The sequence below is a fragment of the Hemiscyllium ocellatum genome, chromosome 21, assembly GCF_020745735.1.
Source record: "Hemiscyllium ocellatum isolate sHemOce1 chromosome 21, sHemOce1.pat.X.cur, whole genome shotgun sequence".
Lineage (NCBI taxonomy): Eukaryota > Metazoa > Chordata > Chondrichthyes > Orectolobiformes > Hemiscylliidae > Hemiscyllium > Hemiscyllium ocellatum.
Window position 1 is genome coordinate 57,272,033 of NC_083421.1, and position 19,882 is coordinate 57,291,914.

The 19,882-nt window shown below is 42.3% G+C and overlaps 1 protein-coding gene across 3 annotated transcripts in view; it reads left to right on the forward strand.

Annotated features, from left to right (window-relative positions):
* Nucleotides 1–7,198, forward strand: part of golga2 (golgin A2) — an 81,599-nt gene extending 74,401 nt beyond the window's left edge. For all 3 annotated transcript variants that reach the window (XM_060841528.1, XM_060841529.1, XM_060841530.1), the window contains 3 exons: nucleotides 315–421; nucleotides 2,287–2,446; nucleotides 4,203–7,198. In XM_060841528.1, the coding sequence (XP_060697511.1) occupies nucleotides 315–421; nucleotides 2,287–2,446; nucleotides 4,203–4,456 (521 nt within the window). In that variant the 3' untranslated portion in view covers nucleotides 4,457–7,198. The remainder of the gene's footprint in view (nucleotides 1–314; nucleotides 422–2,286; nucleotides 2,447–4,202) is intronic.
* The last annotated feature ends 12,684 nt before the right edge of the window (nucleotides 7,199–19,882 follow it).

Below are 19,882 nucleotides of genomic sequence, written 5' to 3' on the forward strand. Positions count from 1 at the left end.
TTATGCTTTCCATCCCCCTTTTGTTTGCAGCTGAGAAAGGAAGTGGTCCGATAGATGTGTTCGTTTCATCAAACAATCTAAGTTCTACTCTGTAAAGGATTGCAGTTATAACAGGATGAGTAAATGAATTGGAAAGGTTTGGAAGGATACAGGGGAAGTGCTGACAAGTGGGACTAGGTTGGGTTGGGATCTCTGGTCGGCATGGACGAGTTGGACCGAAGGGTCTGTGTCCGTGCTGTACATCTCTGTGACTCTAGGACTCTTTCCTGTAAACACTATTATTTCTGTTTCTCATTTTCCTTTTTGCCCTCTAGGTGAATACATTGCACTTTATCAAAAGCAGAGAGCGATCCTCAAACACAGGCACATGGCGAAAGAGGAGTATATCTGCAAGCTGGCTCAGGATAAGGAGAAGTTAAGGGTGAGTTTGGTGCTTTCAGTGCTGAAAACCTGCTGCAATCTTGTAAAACGCCTCCATGCTGCTTCAGAATCTGTTGTGGGGACAGCATGACCACTAGACCAGAAAGCCGGACAGCTGTGGGTGCTGGAAAGTAAAAATTACTCAAAAGAAAACTCAACAGGTGTAGCAATTAATGTTTCGGGATCCAGCAGGCTTGGTTGAGAACTGCTTCAGCCCTGAGCCACTTCACCTGCTGAGGTCTTCCAGCAATATGCTCTCGTATCATAAACAGAAGGAATTGCTAAGCCCAGTTTTGTGAAGATTCTGAATTGGTATCAGTGGAATTCTGATGGTTGTGGAAAGTTGTTTCAGCAATGAGGTCACATTAATTCAGCTCCCCTCCAATTGTCCTCAATAACTGAGATGGTGTCTTTAATATTGATACTTGACTCAAAACAGGGTAGTTCCAAGTTGATGTATTTGACCTGTTGTTGTACTCCCCCATGGTCAGTTGTGACAAATCAATATTGCTCAAGGTGCCATCTGTTTGATTGCTACATGTTTGGCCAGCTGTATGTTCACAGAATCACAGCAGTGTTACGGTGCATAAAGAGGCAATTCAGCCTGTTGTGGATGCACAGACTCATTTAAATGAGCATTATTAATGCCAATCTCCCCCTTTTACTCAATACCCTTGCATCTTATTTGTATCCAAATAATCATTCAGTGCTCTTTTGAATTGTCTGAATCGGACATGGCTCCACCACATTTCCAGGCATTGCATTCCGTACACACATTACTCACTGTGGGGAAAAAACTCTTCCTCACTGCACCCGTATCATGGAAATTTAAACAGCTTTTAGATTGAGTCGAAAAATGATTTCCTACATGCTATTCCCCCCAGCATTAAATGGTTCACCAGCTGTGATACAGGCTGATCAGCTGTTGACAGGGTTTATTCTCTGATTCAGTGGGTTAGGTACACGCAGAGCTGCTGCTGAGTTATTAATGCCTCCAGTTGCTGTTGCTCGTAGCTGAGACTTGATGCTGAATGTGTTGAGAGTCACTGGTTTAAGATCGCTCCAGTTATTTGTGCACCACATAACTTGAACCCTTGAGCGTTTAGTGAATTGTTTCAGTATTGGCTTTAAACTCAACTGAGCCAGAGCAGTGAGGGAGAAAGTTGGATCTCCAGGCTCATTATTTAATAAATGTACAGACACGAATTACCAGAACCACAATGTACAGAGGAACCTCGATTATCCGGACAAGATCGCAAAGTCCTGATGCTTGGCTAAACTTTGTTATCCGAGCATTCGATTATCCGAACAAAATTCTCCCTGCCTGTGTCGTTTGGATAATCGAGGTTCCTCTGTCATTGGATCATGGCCCACTGACCTTTTGGACTTTATAAATCAGTTGGAAAGTATTTCGGGCAGCTTTTCTAGTGTTCTGCCCATTTTGTTCATTCAGCCAGTGGCTTCCAGGAAGACTCAAAAATTGCAAAGTTGCAATTGCAATTCGGGTGTGGTGCGGGACAACTCGAAGGAGTGCGAGAAAGTTCAGGTGCTGTAGTTTTCTGTGCAGAACTTTCACAGCTAGCCCAAATGATAGTTAAGGTAACCCAAATCATGGAAACCAGCTTTAACATTGAATACTGAGTTTTAACTCTGCAGCAAACTTAGAATGAGTTGGCATTGTATCTGTTAGATTGAAAATAGTTCCATTTATAAAGAAAACAAACTCTTCAGGCTGTGGAGAAAACACTTAGAGCAGTTTTCCTTCCGACACTGCATTTATTGTAGTCCGAATTTTCAAAAAGCAAACAGAAAAGAGTGTCTAGTAGTTTATAATGTTTTAAAGTTGATCCGTTATTATCTTTGCAGAAAAAGTTAGGAGAATTGCAGGAGCTTTCGTTGGAATTGGCAGCTGAGAGAAAGAAGTGGTATGATAGATATGTTCGTTTCATCAAACAGTCGAAGATCCCATTAACACCTGAAATGCGACAAGATGTACTGGAAGAAGATCTGGTGTCGAGCATTGAAGGTTTGTATCACTTGAACAAAGGTTCCCTGCAGCAAGGTCGCTCCTCCTCCTCCTTCTCACATTTGTTTTCATTACCCAAGGTACACTGTTTGACCAGTGATGCACCAGGGCTTTCTTTTACTGTATATTTATCAGCTTAGCTTTTTTTTTGGGAGCAACCACGTGGCTGGTGTCAGTGGATTCAAGCTATGCCCCAGCAATAACGTGCTTGATCTGAGCTGATAGCCTGTGGAATGCCTTTTTAGTTTCAGCTGCTCCTCTACCTGTAGCAGGTTGAAAATCCCACACTGTTTTCCCTGGATCTACTGGAAATTTCCTGGTGTACTGATGCCCTCAATTAGTCCCACATTGAAACCAAGGCAACTGAACGCAACTGACTTGGGCAAGCTGATGAAAGGGTGCAGCCAGCAACTACTCATTCATATTGCTCCTTTAACATAAAATGTTCTCAGTGCTTCATGGCGTTTGACACGAAGCCACCTGAGGTGGTAGTGCGCTTGGCCAAAATCTGCTCCGACATTAGATCAAATTGAGATCTAATTAAAGGAGCAGAGAGAGAGAGAGAGAGATGAAGTTAACATGAATTACAGAGCTCCAGATGCAGCATTTCAAGGCAGCCACTATTGGGAAAGCAGGTAAAACAGGCTCTGCACTTGAGGTGAGACTGGTGTTGGGGGAGCGCAGAGACATCCTAAAGCGTTCTACAGCTGGAGGAGTGTCGATCTGGAAGGGCAAAAACCTGGCAGTATCGGCACCTGCACCAAATACATGGCAAGGTCTATTGCAGTAAGTCTTAGGAAGAGCATTTACAATATTGGAGCAGGAAAATTGCCAGGTGTTTTACTTAATAAAAAAAACATTAAGACCTTAAAAATAAATATTTTATAGTGAGGTTTTGGAATTTCCCTGCAACGTTTGGCTCCACTACTTTGGGTTTCCTGAATCACACTGTGCCACTGTCGGTTTTGTCTGGGAGGATGAATGTGTATTTCTGCTTCTAGCAGAATCAGCACTGCTGCCTTCACAGGTTCAGTGATGCGTATTTGCCCCAAGCACTGGGCTGATCACTGTGAAAACATCCAGCCAATAAATCCTTTCCAATGGTAGTTCCATTTTAACAATGTCCACTCGAAGAAGGCAGCTCATCGTTAGCTCCTTGAGGACAGTTCAAGGTGTGAAATAAGTGCTGTCTGATGCAGTGAATCCCCAATTTGCTCATGGAATCTAGAAGATAGATTTGGCCCACCTCATTGCCCTTTAATGTGGTGAGAAGCAAAAAATGTGATGCCCCCAGTTTGCATGTTTTGAATTGGCTCTAGTTTAGAGGGAGAGAGAAGGCACGTGGCTAACCTGTTCCTTGGTCAGTTCCAGTTTTATTTTTCCAGCCACTCGGGGCTGCCCAAGCTCTTGGCTAGGGATGACTTAGGGTAAAATGCAAAAATACACAGCTTTAAGCCACACATTCTTGCCTCAATAGTGAGGAGGGGGGAACGTTGACACAATCTAAACTCATTCACATACACAGTTTTGGTCTATTAGAAGTCTCGGGAATAAAGAAATGTATTTTTTCTCTACAGAATGTAGCACTTTGATTCAGATTGAGTGACAAAGTGATGGATTTTCTCAAACTGAGAAATGGGTTATGTCAAACCATTGTTCCTCAAACTGAGTTTGAGCTTCACGCTGAGCCAGAGCACATCAGCTGCAGCCTGAGAAACTCAAACAGTGACGTTTTTACGTTCTTCCTCCTCCCCAGATCTTGAAGATATCCCTTTGGCGGATGACGCTGAGTCTGCAAGCTCTTCACCCGATTCTCGCGCTCCCGGCAGAGGATTTGTTGCGAAAGCAGGCTTACCCTCTGAGGACTACACTACAAAAAAGATCATAGAACTTACTGAAGAAATCCAAAACCCACAGGCTCTACCAAGCTCGACCCTGACCTTTATCAACTGTGTCCCACTCTTCTACAGACTGGCTGAAAATAGGGTAATGAAGATTGAGGTTGTCTAGAGATCTAATCCAGTCAAGCACAGGGAATGCGATATTTCTTTGGGGGATGGGAGAGTGTTGTAAAAAGTTACTTAGTTACGGCTTTCAGCGGTTAAGTGAGTCAATGTGCAACATTGGTACACCACAAGGGACTCTTGAGACTAGAGAAGCCATGGTTGTACCAAGTACCAGTGTTAATCTAGCATGACCTCTAATGATGCCTCATCAAAACAATTACCATAATTCTAAATAGTTCCTTTAACTGCTGCTTTGAAACAGTTTACAAACATAATCATTTATATTATGGATTTTTAAAATCCTACTCTGATAAATTCATCTCCTTTTCCCTTCCCAAAGATATGGGTTATTATTTTCAAATGACAATGATCGGATTGTCCCAATCAGTAACCATTTGACTTGACTGCTTTTGTAGATTACTCACTTGCTTTAAAGCTGTATGGCAACTTAGTACATTTCTGCTCCAAAATGAATTGTGAAAATAATTTATACTTGTAGAAACTCTTCCCACATTTTATATATCATGTGTTAAAAAAACAAAAATGTTTATTTCAGCTGTTTTTAAAAAAGGGTTTGAGTTTTGAAATGCAATTACAGAACTCTGTGAAAGTAGCCTAGCGTTGAAAGGCAGAGCCGTGCATATAATGTTCAACCATGTCAACTGAAGGAACTGGCTTGGCCCCGAGGTCCTGTTGACTTTTGTTGTCGCTCTCCTGGGCTCTTATGTGAAGAATAAGACAATCGGGAAAGGTTGTGAGGGCTGTCAGTACCTGTTGAAACATTACCCCAGCAAGAGTTGATCCCTTCAAGGAAGCTGTCCTGCCATTTCCCCTCACTCTTTTCAGGCGGTGCAGACTCGTAATTGTGCCAGAAACTGCAATGTGATGCAAATGGTGTCTTAGATTGCGAGAGGTTTTATAGTCCAAAACTGTAGAATTACACAGTAATTTGATAATTACAGCACAGAGGGGCCATTCAGTACGGTCAGTTTAAGTAGTCGCTCCTTTTCGGTCTGTAGCCCTTTTAAGTTATAGCACCTTGAGTGCATACTTGTGTTTCTTAAAATGCAGTGATGAGTTGTGTTTGTACCACTCTTCAAGCAATAATTTCTGGATGCCTGCAGTCTACACATGAAAGAATTTCTCCTTGACTTCCCTCTAATCCTGCCACCAACTCATTTAAAACTTTAATTCCACGGTACCTGCCTATCGTTCTTTTTAAAGCATTGGGAAAAGACAAACTGTCCCTGTTTAGGCATCTCTGTTTTAGACACTTCGATAAAATCTTTCTTCGTTTGTTCAAAAGAAAGGAAACCCGACCTATCCAATGTTTTCTCACACCAAAAAAAATCTATAAGCGATGTTGAGAATCTCCTCTGTACCTTTTTTTTTTGTAATTTTGAACACACCTGGTAACTTTGTTTCATAAGGTGAAGTCCTTCAACCAATGAATCTTTTATTATTAAATCCATTCTCTAATCCTTGATGCACCCTCTTTTTCAGAGCTTCAGATTATTCCCAAAATATGCCGCCCAGATTCGGACGTAATACTCTCATTTGAGGTTAAGCTACTTTGACTTCTACTGCTCTCCTTTGTTAATTTAAACATCTCAAAGTGCCTAATACATTTTTCTCTGGTTATTGTTTCAAAAACCATACCCATCAGTGAAACATATCCCGTCATTCCTAGCTGTGTCCTCGTACCCTTCCTTGATCAAGTGTGTTAACATTAGCCACTCAACAATCTGCTGTCACTACCCGTATCGGAATTTGGAAAATCAGGCTACTTGATTATCTCCAGCCCCATTCATAAATATGTGCCAGTTTCTCTGGACGTGGGAAGATTGTGAAGGTATGCCTTTGCCTATAAATGGGCAGAATGTGAAGAGGGACCATGGTTACCTTTTTGTCGTCAGATTAAAGTGTGCTGTGGTTACCTGTACATGGGGGGGAAAGTAATGTGAAGGTGTCAAATTTACCTGGACAAGTTGCAAAGGTGTTGAGTTTACCTGCGTATGGTCAGATTGTGAGGATGTGCCATAGTTACCTGGTGCATGGTCAGGTTGTGAAGAAATGCTATAGTTACCTGGTGCATGGTCAGGTTGTGAGGATGTGCCATAGTTACCTGGTGCATGGTCAGGTTGTGAAGATGTGCCGTGGTTACCTGGTGCATGGTCATGTTGTGAAGATGTGCCGTGGTTACCTGGTGCATGGTCAGGTTGTGAAGATGTGCCGTGGTTACCTGGTGCATGGTCAGGTTGTGAAGATGTGCCGTGGTTACCTTTGCTTGTAACTGGACAGATTGTGAAGCTATTGAGCTTACCTGTATATGGTCAGAATGTGAAGGCGTGCTACGCCTGCATGTGGACAGATTGTAAAGGTGTCATGTTTACCTGTACATGGTCAAAGTGAAAATGTTATGTTTACTTGTACGTGGTCAGAATGTGAAGTTATGGTTCCCTGAATGTAGACTGATTGAGAGGGTGTGAAGTTGACCTGTACATTATCAGAATGTAAAAGTGTGCCTGTTGACCTACCTACATACAGGTAAACCTCCTAGTCTTCCCGTCTGCAAGAAAACATGGTGCATCTGTTAATTGTACATGAATTGTGTATCATTGTATATAAGTGGTGCCACTAACTGGATGTTCATGTACCCTGTGGATGTGGACTGTAACTGGCTTGTGAATTAGGTGGTGTATATGTATAATATATAATGATGTAAATAAATTATTTTAAAAGTAAAGATTGCAAAGATTGGCTTCATCCTTCAGTTCTTTTGACATTCAAATGGCTTTGTTTGTGAGCAGATTCTCCATGTACCATGTTTTCTACATCCTTACCCGGTAAGGATTGTCAGAGCCTCCACTATTATGTCCCTCAGTGATCTGAGATCTATCTTGTATCGGGCAGGTGATTTATTCACTTTCCAGCACGATAAATGTCCTTAATTTTCTCTTTCAATGTTTATCCGAAGTACTACTTCAGTCTTCTCCTCCTTTTATTTCTGAAGTCTGCTGTGAACCCTTTGTGACAACAAAAGCAAAACATTCTTTGTTCACGTCTCACACCTCAGCATACACGTTACTTCCTTGGTCTTGAACAAGTACACCTGTTTCCTTAGTTTTCTCTTCGTGTTACTAACTTTTGGAATTTTCCTTGCTTTTATTTGCCAGCATTTTCTCATTCCCTCTCTTTGTTTTCCTTCTGTTCTTACAGCTCACATTTTGAGCAAGTTTAATGTTTCCTGTATTGCTGGATTGTGGAGATAGTGACAAGCCCTTTCACTATTTCCCCATTTGCTTCCCATTTGCAACCTGGGGCACAAGTCTTCTGGGCATAAAACGTATCCATTCTAGGCAAGAGCCAGCCTTTCCAATCAATCCTGCCTATTTATTTTCATCCCATCCCTTACCCTTCCGACTGCTATTGACATTTTGTCATTATCCTCTTCATCAGTGTTTAAGGATGTTTTGCACGTTCCAGATCCTGTCATTTCTATATGTGGATGATTTCAATCAATGTTTCAGCAATTTAAATTCCCCATTATTGCCACTTTATGGTTCTCACATAAGCCTGCGATTTTCCGTGCAACTGTTGTTCTGTTTTGTGAATTAAAGGCCTACAGATTACCAAGTCATGTGATCAATCCTTTGTTTCCGAGTCCTAACGTATTCTGTCTTTGCCTCCACCCTGGACATTCTCTCCTTCCAACATTTTCAGAAGTATTTCATTCAGCGTTGAGTTACTTGGGTTCAACCTGAAAATTGTCTGACAGTTCTGACTTTGTTTGAAAAGTTATGATTTCTGCAGGCTGTTTTGCTGATCCCCAAGTAGCATGCATTCCCCAGTTGAAAAATGTGACCGTGCGACCGATTTTCATTCACTCCCTTGACACGGCTGGTTTAATGGTGTTTGAATAAGCTTTCCCTTGGTCACAATTCCAAATGCCACACTTTGTGAATTTTGCCAGATTTGTTTTGATTTCCCAATTTTTAAAAATTTTCATGGAACACAACAGCCAGAATAGCTGATGTGGTCTCACTTTACAGATTTTGTGCTACTCCACAGAGGTGGAAGCAAGTCCCCTTTCACCTGACTGGGGTCGTAGGCTTTCTTTCATCTCAATGAGCGGGATAATGCACACACCGGAAGCATAGTGTTTTGTGTGATTTGTTTTCTGGAATGCAGTTCTGTTCTGAGTTGCCATACTGTGTAAATAGGAAAAAAGAAATAAAGACAAAAACTATGTATAGCCTTGCAATGCAAGGTGCAAGCAATTCTGTATATGGCATACTTGTGTAAGAGTTTGTAAATTCATCACAGGGAAGAGATTGGCAGCATTTTGAGCTGTTCCTCATTGGTGTATATCATAACTTTAATTCAAAGGAAGCAGGGGCAATGATTTTAGTATATTGCGGTATTTATTTGGGGGTGAAGAATCCATTTTATTAAACAATGTGAAACACAGAAAAAATAAGTCTATTATAATACTGATGTGATCCTGGTAGCCTTTCTTGTTAAATAAACTGATTTAATAAATTGAACTCATCTTAGTCTTGTCCTAATTTTGTACTTTGGTTTATACCTTGTAAAATGTTAGAAATTAACTGAATCTTGTCTTTTGCAATGTTGGTGTTCTCACCTGAAGAGTAACCCCTTGGCACAGATGGAGTAGCCGACTCAGCATTGGACAATGAGAAAGGAGTCCAATTGAAAAGGTGAACTTGGTAAAATTTTAGTAAGAATTGATTTGAAAGCAATGATTAACTAGACAGCTTGGTTCAGACACAGCTCTGGGAGAAAATGGTTCCTTTGTAAAGAGCAGCTTCCAGTTGCTGCAAAGGGCTAAACTGATTAAGATTTGATTACAACCTGATTATTGTTCCTTCATTACTATGAGGTGAGGATCCTGGGACTCCCTCTCTAACAGCAGTATGGATGTTCCTGCACCCCAGGAATGCACTGGATCAAGGCAACTCGCCACCACCGCCCAGGGCAGTTAGGGATGGGCAAGAAATACTGGCCTCACCAGCGGTGCCCACATCCCATAGAAGATATCTTAAAAATATATGCATACCACAGAGTGACACCAATACATTAGATTAGATTACTTGCAGTGTGGAAACAGGCCCTTCAGCCCAACAAGTCCACACCGACCCGCCGAAGCGCAACCCACCCATACCCCTACATTTACCCCTTACCTAACACTACAGGCAATTTAGCATGGCCAATTCACCTGACCCGCACATCTTTGGACTGTGGGAGGAAACCGGACCACCCGGAGGGGACCCACGCAGACACGGGGAGAACGTGCAAACTCCGCATAGACAGTCGCCTGAGTCAGGAATTGAACCCAGGTCTCTGGCGCTGTGAGGCAGCAGTGCTAACCACTGTGCCACTGTGCCGCCCAATAGTTATGGAAAAAAAAACATCTTTTATTTCAAACGGTGTCCATTGGACTTGGTGCTGTCAGTAAAGATTTTGCGATTGTGCAAAAGACAGAACAAAAACCAGTTGGATGTGTTATGGTTTTCAACTGCTTTCTGAATAGGGGAGGTTTAGTGTGATCCTTGTTCAACCAGTATTGAAAAGGTGTACCTGTGTATCAGCATCTCCAAGTTCCTCCATGTTATGTGTCAAATCACCATGGGTATATATCATTCACTACTGGCTTGCAATCCTGGAGTATCCTATTGATGGCCCTCCACAGTATAGACTGGTAACATTCATGAAACTACCCACCACCATTGTGGGCACTAAACGTGGTCTTGCCAAGTAAGCCTGCACCTTTTTAAAGATGTCTTTTCAAAGAATTATTGCCCTATTTGAAGCATTGTATGCAGTTGATATGAATTGATAGCAGTATTCTTTCCTTGTTTAGATATTGCACTCTATAACTAGTCACAATAGACTACAATGATTGGTAGTGTAGTAATCCAAAACACTCGCGAATGTTCAGGGTGCATGGGTTCAAATCCCATCATGACAGATAGTGGAATATGAATTCAATTGGATTAAGGGTGTTGGGCAGTCATGGTCAGGTTGTACAGGACATTGGTGAGGTCTTTTCTGGAGCACTGTGTGCTAAACTATTATAGGAAGGATATTAAACTAGATAGGGTGCAGAAAAGATTTACCAGGATGTTGCTGGGAATGGAGGATTTGGGATATGAAAATAGGCTGGTACTTTTTCCACTGTTTGTAGGAGGTTGAGGGGTCATCATAGAGGTTTATAACATCTTGAGGTGAATGGCAGGTCTTTTCCCTAGGGTGGGGAAGTTCAAAACAAGGGGGAACATTTTTATGGAGAAAGATTTAAAAAGGACTTGAAGAGCAACTTTTTGATGGTTCGTGTGTGGAATGAACTGCCAGAGAAAGTGATGGATGCAGGTTCAGTTACAAGGTTTAAAAGGTATCGAGGTAAGTTCCTGAATAGGGCAAGGTTTAACGGGATATGGGCCAAGCGTGGACAGGCAGGACTAGTTTAGTTTGGAAATGTGGTCGGCATGGACAGGTTGGACTGAACGATCTGTTTCTGTGATGTATAACACGATAACCATGTTGTAAAATTCGAGTTGATTCATAATGGCCTTCAGGCAATGAAATCTGGCCTCCATGTGACTCCAGACCCACAGCAATGTGGTTGACTCTTAACTGGCCTCTGAGCTATTAGGGATGGGCAATAAATGTTGGCAGCCAACATCCAATGAAGAAATAAGATGTCCACAGTGAAAAACTAATGTGAATTTCTTTCTGATGTGACTGCATTGTGTCAATGATCAAGAAACAACTGAATTGGTATTTATCAAAGGCAACTTGTTACTTGTATGTGTCAATGGAGTTGAATTTTTTTTTTTACAATTTAATGTAGTCTGGATGATAACTTTTGATTCTAAATTCTCATGTCTGAAAGTTATATTTTGGGTCACCATTTAATGTTCTCTTTGTTTCATTTCAAATGTTGCTCAAATCTACTACCAAAAGAATTAAAATGTGACCTTGTGTCTTCAATTCTGCAGATCAATCTGAATAATGTGTTGGAAAAACACTGCTGTTCTGGTGTCATTTACATATCTCCAAGTGATCAAATTATGCTAAATATATTTTTTATTATTCCTAAACTTCCTAAGTCTTTGGCAACAAAGAATTTGCATGAAGTTCAGATATCTATAAGCCCTTACTTCGCTGTCTCAGCAAGTATTTAAGAAGGTAAGTGGAATTTTGGCCTTTATTACTTGGAGGTTGGAGTTTAAGAATAGAGCAGTCATGATTAGATTAGATTAGATTAGATTCCCTACAGTGTGGAAACAGGCCCTTCGGCCCAACCAGTCCACACCGACCCGCCGAAGAGTAACCTACCCAGACCCATTTCCCTCTGACTAATGCACCTAATGCTATAAGCAATTTAACGTGGCCAATTCACCTGACCTGCACATCTTTTGGACTGTGGGAGGAAACCGGAGCACCCGGAGGAACCCCATGCAGACACTGGGAGCATTTGCAAAATTCACACAAGCAGTCACCACAACAGTGCAGAATATTATGGAGGCTATCCATGCAGAGCTGTGTGCAGTTTTGGTCTCTATTTAAGAAAAGAGATGGGGCTGGCATTGGAGGCAGTTCAAAAGAGATGTACCAGGCTAATTCCTGTGGTGAAGGGATTGACTTGTTAAGAACAGCTAAATGTTTCGAGCCTTTATTCACAGTTTAGAAGAATGAGGGATGATCTTATTGAAAAAGGCAGCGTGACAGCTCAGTGACTAGCACTTGCCTCACAGTGCCAGGGACCTGGGTTTGATTCCAGCCTCTGGTGACAGTGTGTGTGGAGTTTGCACGTTCTCCCCAAGTCAGAGTGAGTTTCCTCCAGGTGCTCCGGTTTCCCCCCTCAGCCCAAAGAAGTGCAGGTTAGGTGGATTGGCCGTGCTAAATTGCTGTCCAGGGATGTGTAGGCTTGGTGGGTTAGCCATGGGAAATGCAGGGTTACAGATATAGGGGTTGGATGTGGGTGGGATGGCCTCTGGATATGTCTGGACTATCTGGATTCTGTAAGTTTGTGTTTCAGCATCACTAACTCTTTAGTCTGAGTGTTGACTCAATCTTGAGGAAGTGTTTGAGGCATTTCCCAGGGCATTACTGCTGCACTCATCATCTGGATGAGAGCTACGTAACAGGGTCAGAGTTACTACATGCTGACTTGTCTTATTTGGTTCTGGTTCTTTATATCCCATCTTCTGGTCGACATGGACGAGTTGGACTGAAGGGTCTGTTTCTGTGCTGTACATCTCTATGAACCATAGACCCCAGAAGTGAGGGTTCTACCAAGTGAGCTAACCTGACAAATTGCCCAAGCTAAGCCATCTAGATATGTCTATGAACTAAGGAAGAACATTGGCAATGGACAGTAGCAGATTGAGGAAGAAAGACTTCAGCTGGCTGTAGCGAGGCTCGTTCAATTCCATGTCAATGATTCTCCATTTAGAAAAGTCATCGCCGACACATCATTTGAGTCATTTAAAATAATCACGTATAATTAAGTGAAAAGATACATAATTACAAAAATCTGACTAATTAAAGATGTTAAAATATTTGCACGTTTAAAATAATTAAGGAATAAAGCCATTTTAAAAAGTCACATTCCTTACAATTTCTGAAGATCGCTGGAACTGAAGACCCCTTCTGTAAATCTTTACAGCACCTGATCATTCCCTTTCACTGAATTCACTATGACTTTGCTCCCAACAAAATCAATTAATGGGTTCCACAACGTAGTGATGAACAAATTAAAAGTGAGAGTAAAATGGATAGAAGATTAAAAACTGTAGTGCGATTCTGACATATTTCAATAGGATACCTGTGTCTATTTTATAAACTGTTACTTTGGCAATCTTATTATTCCATAACACATTTCTGTACTGAACTCATTTAATGAAAGTATACCATTCATTCAGTAACAGCAGCTTTGAAAATGTCATCCATCAGTCCACTGCTTCTAATCCCATCCCATCGAGTTGCAAGAAATAAGGAATGGGAGGATCAGACAGGCGATGTGTCCAGAAGTGGGTCTGAAAGAGAAATCTTGAGGCTTCTTCAATCTGTTGATGTTGCACACAGCTGCTGGATATAGACTGACAGTTCTACGCTTGCCTTTGGAAGGGGCAGATGTATTCTGTGCAGCTCCCAAGAATCCTGGTGATTATGCCTGACTTAGTGATGTGGTGATACCAGCTTTGGCATCTTAGACAAATTCAGAAGTCTCACAACACCGGGTTATAGTCTAACACGTTTTTGAAATCACAAGCTTTCGGTGCGCTGCTCTTTATCAGGTGAAGTTGCCCGATGAAGGAGCAGTATTCCAAAAGTTTGTGATTTCAAACAAACATGTTGGATTATAACCTGGTGTAATGTGACTTATAATGCAAGTTGCGTTTATTGCTAATCATGTAATACAGCACCTTTGTTAACTAAGAACAGTGACAATTAGTAAAAACTGTACAGTGGTCAATCCGGTACCATGGATCATTAGACCGGCTGTAGTACATTGAGAGGGAGTGAATGATCTCCAACTGTGCTGGCTCTGAGACCCACATTGCTATTACTGGCTTTCCTCATGGTATCCACTACCACAGTCAATCAGGTAATACACATGGGGGAGAATAGATGGGAGCAAAAGGTGAAGAAATAAACTTGAAGAATGGTGATCTTACTGAGATATAGATAGAAAGTGGAAGATGTGGAAAGGGTAAGTTAATCCCATCACGATATAAATTGCATGGTGACCCAGTGATTAGCACTACTGCCTCTCAGCGCTAGAAACCCTGGTTTGATTCCAGCCTCTGGCAACTGTCTGTGTGGAGTTTGCACATTCTCCCCGTGTCTGTGTGGGTTTCCTCCCGGTGCTCTGGTTTCCTCCCATAGTCCAAAGATGTGCAGGTCAGGTGAACTGGCCATGCTAAATTACCCATAGTATCTAGCGATGTGCTGACTAGGTGAGTTAGTATTGGAAAGGCAGGGTTACAGGGATAGAGTAGGGGGGATGGGTCTGGGTGGGATGCTCCTCAGAGGGTTGGTATGGACTTGATGGGCTGAATGGCCTGCTTCCACACGAGGGATTCTATTATTCAAATGAAGATGTGAAATATGAGAACACACAAACTATGTCCATCCAAAACAAACCATGGGCATGTTATTCAGTATTTGTCATATTCCTTTCAATTTTAGCCTCAGAGAATTACACGGATTAATCTTAATTCCACAATCCTTAAAGGAGAGTATATAATTGGCAAGGTGGAGAAAACAATTTAAGACGAGCTGAAAACTGTGATGAAATGATGTACCTATTGTAAACCTGGATGTGAGTAACACTTCCAGAAGAGATTGCGAGCAGTGAAATGTACTCCGTCCACTCATGCATTTACTTAACAAGATGTGTTGAAAGTTCTTGCAGAAAGTGGCACATTTGAGGTCAAGAACTGATTTGACCTGGTCCTGTGGGATTGTATCATCTTTCCTGAGCACATCTAACATTGTTACTGAGGCAACACATGACAACCACTATTCATGAAATGCTTTACATTCGGTAATATTCTTCATGAAACTATTTTCCTAGGACTGTGTATAGATGAGTTTCATGATTGTGTTTGTGCTACTGCACTTTTACATTGTCTTCGATACAACTTTCTATTCTTCTTCATCAACTTTGCCACCTAGAATCCCTACATTTGGCCCGTAGAATCCATGCTGTTCCTCCCCTACCTCCCGGAAGAGCATCCCCCTACCCTTTATCTGTAATCTTGCATTTCCCATGGCTAATCATGTAATCTACACATTTCAGTACGGCCAATCCTCATCATTTGCAAATCTTTGGACTGTGGGAGAAAACCAGAGCACTGGAGGAAACCCACAGTCACGGGGAGAATGTGCAAACTCCACACAGAGTCACTCAAACGTGGAATTGAACCTGGTCCCTGGTGCTGTGAGACAGCAGTGCTAACCATTTAGTTACCTGTAGCTGATAGATAATTGAAAGTCCATGCCATGAATCTTCAGGAGGACCAATGCTATGAATTAACTTTCACCTAACGTCCAGAGCTAATGATTTTGACTTCTTTTTGCTCAATTGGAGAGAATTGTCATCACTGCATTCTACGAACATCTCCACCAGATGGTTCAAATATTTTCTGGGCGAAGGTGAGCACTGCAAATGCTGGAGATCAGGGTTGAGAGAGTGGTGCTGGTAAAACACAGCAGATCAGGCAGCATCCAAGAAGCAGGCAAATCGACTTTTCAGGCAAAAAATCCTGATGAAGGGCTTTTGCTTGAAACGTCAATGCTCCTCGGATGCTGCCTGATCTGCTGTGCTTTTCCAGCACCACACTGTCAACTCGAATATTTTCTGATCGAGCTGTTCAGAGATGTTATGACCCATCTCTGGAGGAGGTGGGGATTTGAACCCAGGCCTCTTGGCCTAGAGGTAGGGACATTGACTTCAACTGGTCTCAGCTGCTAGCAGCCGAAGTCAAACTGGATGGTAAGCACTATCCACTGAGTCGTTCAGCCAGCACAAGCCTTCCATGGTACTTCATTTTATTCCTTCATCCAGAAAATTCTCTTGCTTTCCAACAGCCAGTGGGATTGTGGATGGTTAGAAGGTTCTGACACATTTGTGGAAGTACTCACCTCTGTGTGTGTGTGTGTGTGTGTGTGTGTGTGTGTGTGTGTGTGTGTGTGTGTGTGTGTGTGTGTGTGTGTGTGTCTCTCTCTCTCTCTCTCTCTCTCTCTCTCTCTCTCTCTCTCTCTCTCTCATTCTCTCATTGCCCTGAGCCCCGGCTGCTGCTGTTCTGGTGGTTTCACCAACTCAAATAACAGCATTTGATTAGCTTTATTAGTGTTACATGTACCAAAGTACAGTGAAAAGTTTTGTTTTGCATGCACTACAGGCAGATCATACTGTGCAAAGGGCATTAGGGTAATTGACCAGAGCAAGAATACAATGTTACAGCTGCAAAGAAGGTGCATAAAGAGCGAGATCAACATTGAAATTTAACATTTGAGAGGTCCATTCAGAAGTCTGATAAGAGAGGAAGAAACTGTTCTTGAATCGGTTGGTATGTGTGTAAAACAATATTTATATCTTCGGTCTGATGGGAGCCCATGAAAGTATTATGGGGTGGGAGGGGTCTTTGATCATGTTGGTTGCTTTCCTGAGGCAGTGGGAAGGGTAAATGGATGGGAAGCTGGTGTGATGGACTGCGTTGTGTTCACAGCTCTTTGTAGTTCTTTGCAAACTTGGGACGAGCACTTGCCAAGTCGTGCTGTGATGTACCCAGATAGATTTAGAAATATTATCGATCGCCAAAATATCTTTTCACATCCATGTGAAAACACGAGGTTGCTATTGTGGGATATAGGTAAATTAATGTTACTTCTGCAATTCTGCAATTATAATTGATTATATAAAAATAAATGAACTCACATCAGTGTGTAATAGTTTCAGCCAAGAGCTGAGTCAACAAGAATAGAAACTATGTGGAGGAAATGTATAATTTTTTTTGTATTAGCTAAAAATGTATGCAAGAAAGAGACGGGACTGCAAAACAATGGCAGATATTACAGGCACTAGATAGGATGCTGTGAGGAGAGGCAGTTAAACTCAATACGCCTGTATAAACAGTAGGTATAAACATCTGTTTCCCACTTTTACAGAAACACAGGAACAAGCCCCAATTAAAAGGGCTTAGTGATAAGATGCTGTGAAGGGCAGCACAGATGGAGGGAGTAGATAATGGTAAGGCAAGGATGTGCCCACAGCAGAAGGAGGTCAAATGGCCTTGAGAGAACAGGAATAAGCATTTTTGTCATAGACCAGGCCGGATAAGGCAAGAGATAAACCGGAGTAATGGGTACCGGTCTTAGGGAAGTGGAGGATGTAAACAGGGGGGGAAACAATGAAATAAGAAAAAAAAATGTAGGAACCAAATTATATAAATACCGAGTATTTGTTGAATTCGGTGTGTTTTGTCCCTGCCTTGTGGACATCATACCCACTTGCAAGTGTGAAATAAATGACACTACTGATTCAGATCTTGTCTCGGACTGAAATTATTGAAGTGTGTGAACTTTGTTTCTCACACTATTAATTTAAAGAGATAGTAAATGTGATAACGTCACACAGAAAATGGCTTTACTATTTTCACCAGGACCTGAAGTGCTTACCTCCCTTAAAAATGTAATTATTCGCACAACATAAATTTATTCTAAATTTGCTGGGGAATTCAAGCACCTGTTAGCGTTTTAAAGTTCTCTTTTACTGATTGGGTTAGATTCTAAACAAATTAAAAAGCCAGCTATCCCTAGTAGCCACACACGCAGACAACAAGCAACATGAATTCGACTGGGAAAACACTACTATCATAGGGCAAGCCAGACAGAGAACAGCCAGGGAATTCCTAGAGGCATGGCATTCATCCACAAACTCCATCAACAAACACATCGACCTGGACCCAATATACAAACCACTACAGCGGACAGCTGAAACTGAACCCGGAAGTGGCAAGGACAGACCACTATAAATACCGGAAGAAACATCAAAGAAGCGCTTCGCAGGAGGCTCCAGAGCACTGATGATGTCGCCTAGCCAGGGGATGAAACGTTTGCAACAAAAACTTCCAGCTCGGCGAACAGAACCATAACAACGAGCACCCAAGCTACAAATCTTCGCACAACCCTTGAAATTAAAAAGCTGTTCACTGAAAACGAGAGATCAGATATCGGAAGATGCATTTTCATTCATGGAAAGGATTGATTGATGCTTGCACACAGGGTTTCCTACACTGAACTATCCTGTATGTCCACTCACCAGCAGCATTTAATCAGTAAACCGAGGAACGGCTGCACTGGGACTGGCTCGTTATTATTCAGCAGCACAAAGCTCATGAACTCAGCTTCTAATCTGTGCTGGTAGAGACACCATTGTGCAGGAGAGTGGGTCTACTGACCGTCTGGGGTCTGATAGCCAGGCGGTGCTGTGATTTAGCAAAGGCAATTCTCCCAATTTATTCTCTCTCGCCCACCCCAGAGGACAAGTTGTAACCTCCACCCTGCCTCATCCAGTTACACTCATCAAAGATTAGAAGCTGAATAATAACGAGCCAGTCCCAGTGCAGCCGTTCCTCAGTTTACTGATTAAATGCTGCTGGTGAGTGGACAGACAGGATAGTTCAGTGTAGGAAAGCCTGTGTGCACGTGTCAATCACTCTCTTCACCTCCTCACCATGAAATGAAAATGCATCATTAGATGTCTGTCAGATATGAGTAGATTGCGCTTAGCTCAAGGATATCTACAGGTTTGAATTAATGGAGGGACAGATTCCAATGCAGCGCCAACTATACCGACCAAGTAATTCTAATTTCAACATTGATACTGTGACCCGCTGGTCACCTCAACAGAGACATCAAAGCCTGGCTTTTTTATTTTGTGGTGGTGTTTATCGAGCGTGTGCGGTCTCGCAATGCTGAGAACTTGAGTTTATATATTCATGGCTTCTCAGAGCATCACACCATATTTTGTCGTCAATTACGTAGGTTTGAAATGTAACTGTGTTGAGTTCTGAACAAGCCTGTTGCTGCACAGCACCAACTTCTGACATTGGGAAGCTCGGCCAGTTACCTTGTCTTTGCTGTAAGGAAGAAAAAGACGTGCACTTATTGTAGCACCATACACATCCTCAGGGCATCACCAACCTCTTTACGACCAATGAAATATGTGAGGAACGAAGCTCACTCTTCAATAATTTCAGTCTGAGTCAAATTCTGAAGCAGTCTTTATTCATACGGTCTTGCAAGCCAGGTGACCGTAAAGGAGGCACACCGGATCAGGAGGATACATTACAATTTATACAGTTCAGTTGAGTGTTTTGGTACTCCCCTTTTACTTCTGCTAATGTAATTGGCTCACCACATCTTCCCCCCCCCCCCATGACTCAGTCTTATGATATTTGCAGAAACAACAAACTTCGCAAGGTCCACTCACAAAGTACTTTTGAGGTGTGGTTCAGAGAGAGAGATGTTGTCCAGGACACCAGCTGTGTGGGTTTTTTTTATATATATGTATAATCTCATGAGATGTACAATGTGAGTGGTCAGGCCAGCATTTGTTGCAATTGAACTGAACAGCTTGCTGTGCATTTGGAATCATAAGTTACAGCTTCTGACTGGGTAGAGAGCCAGCTCCACTTTCCCCTCCACGCTCAGTCTAGGGACCTACTCAATCAGCAGGGGTCTACCCAATCAGCAGGGGCCTACCCAATTAGCAGGGACCTATCCAATCAGCAGGGGCCTACCCAATCAGCAGGGACCTACCCAATCAGCAGGGGCCTACCCAATCAGCAGGAACATACCCAATCAGCAAGGGCCTACCCAATCAGCACGG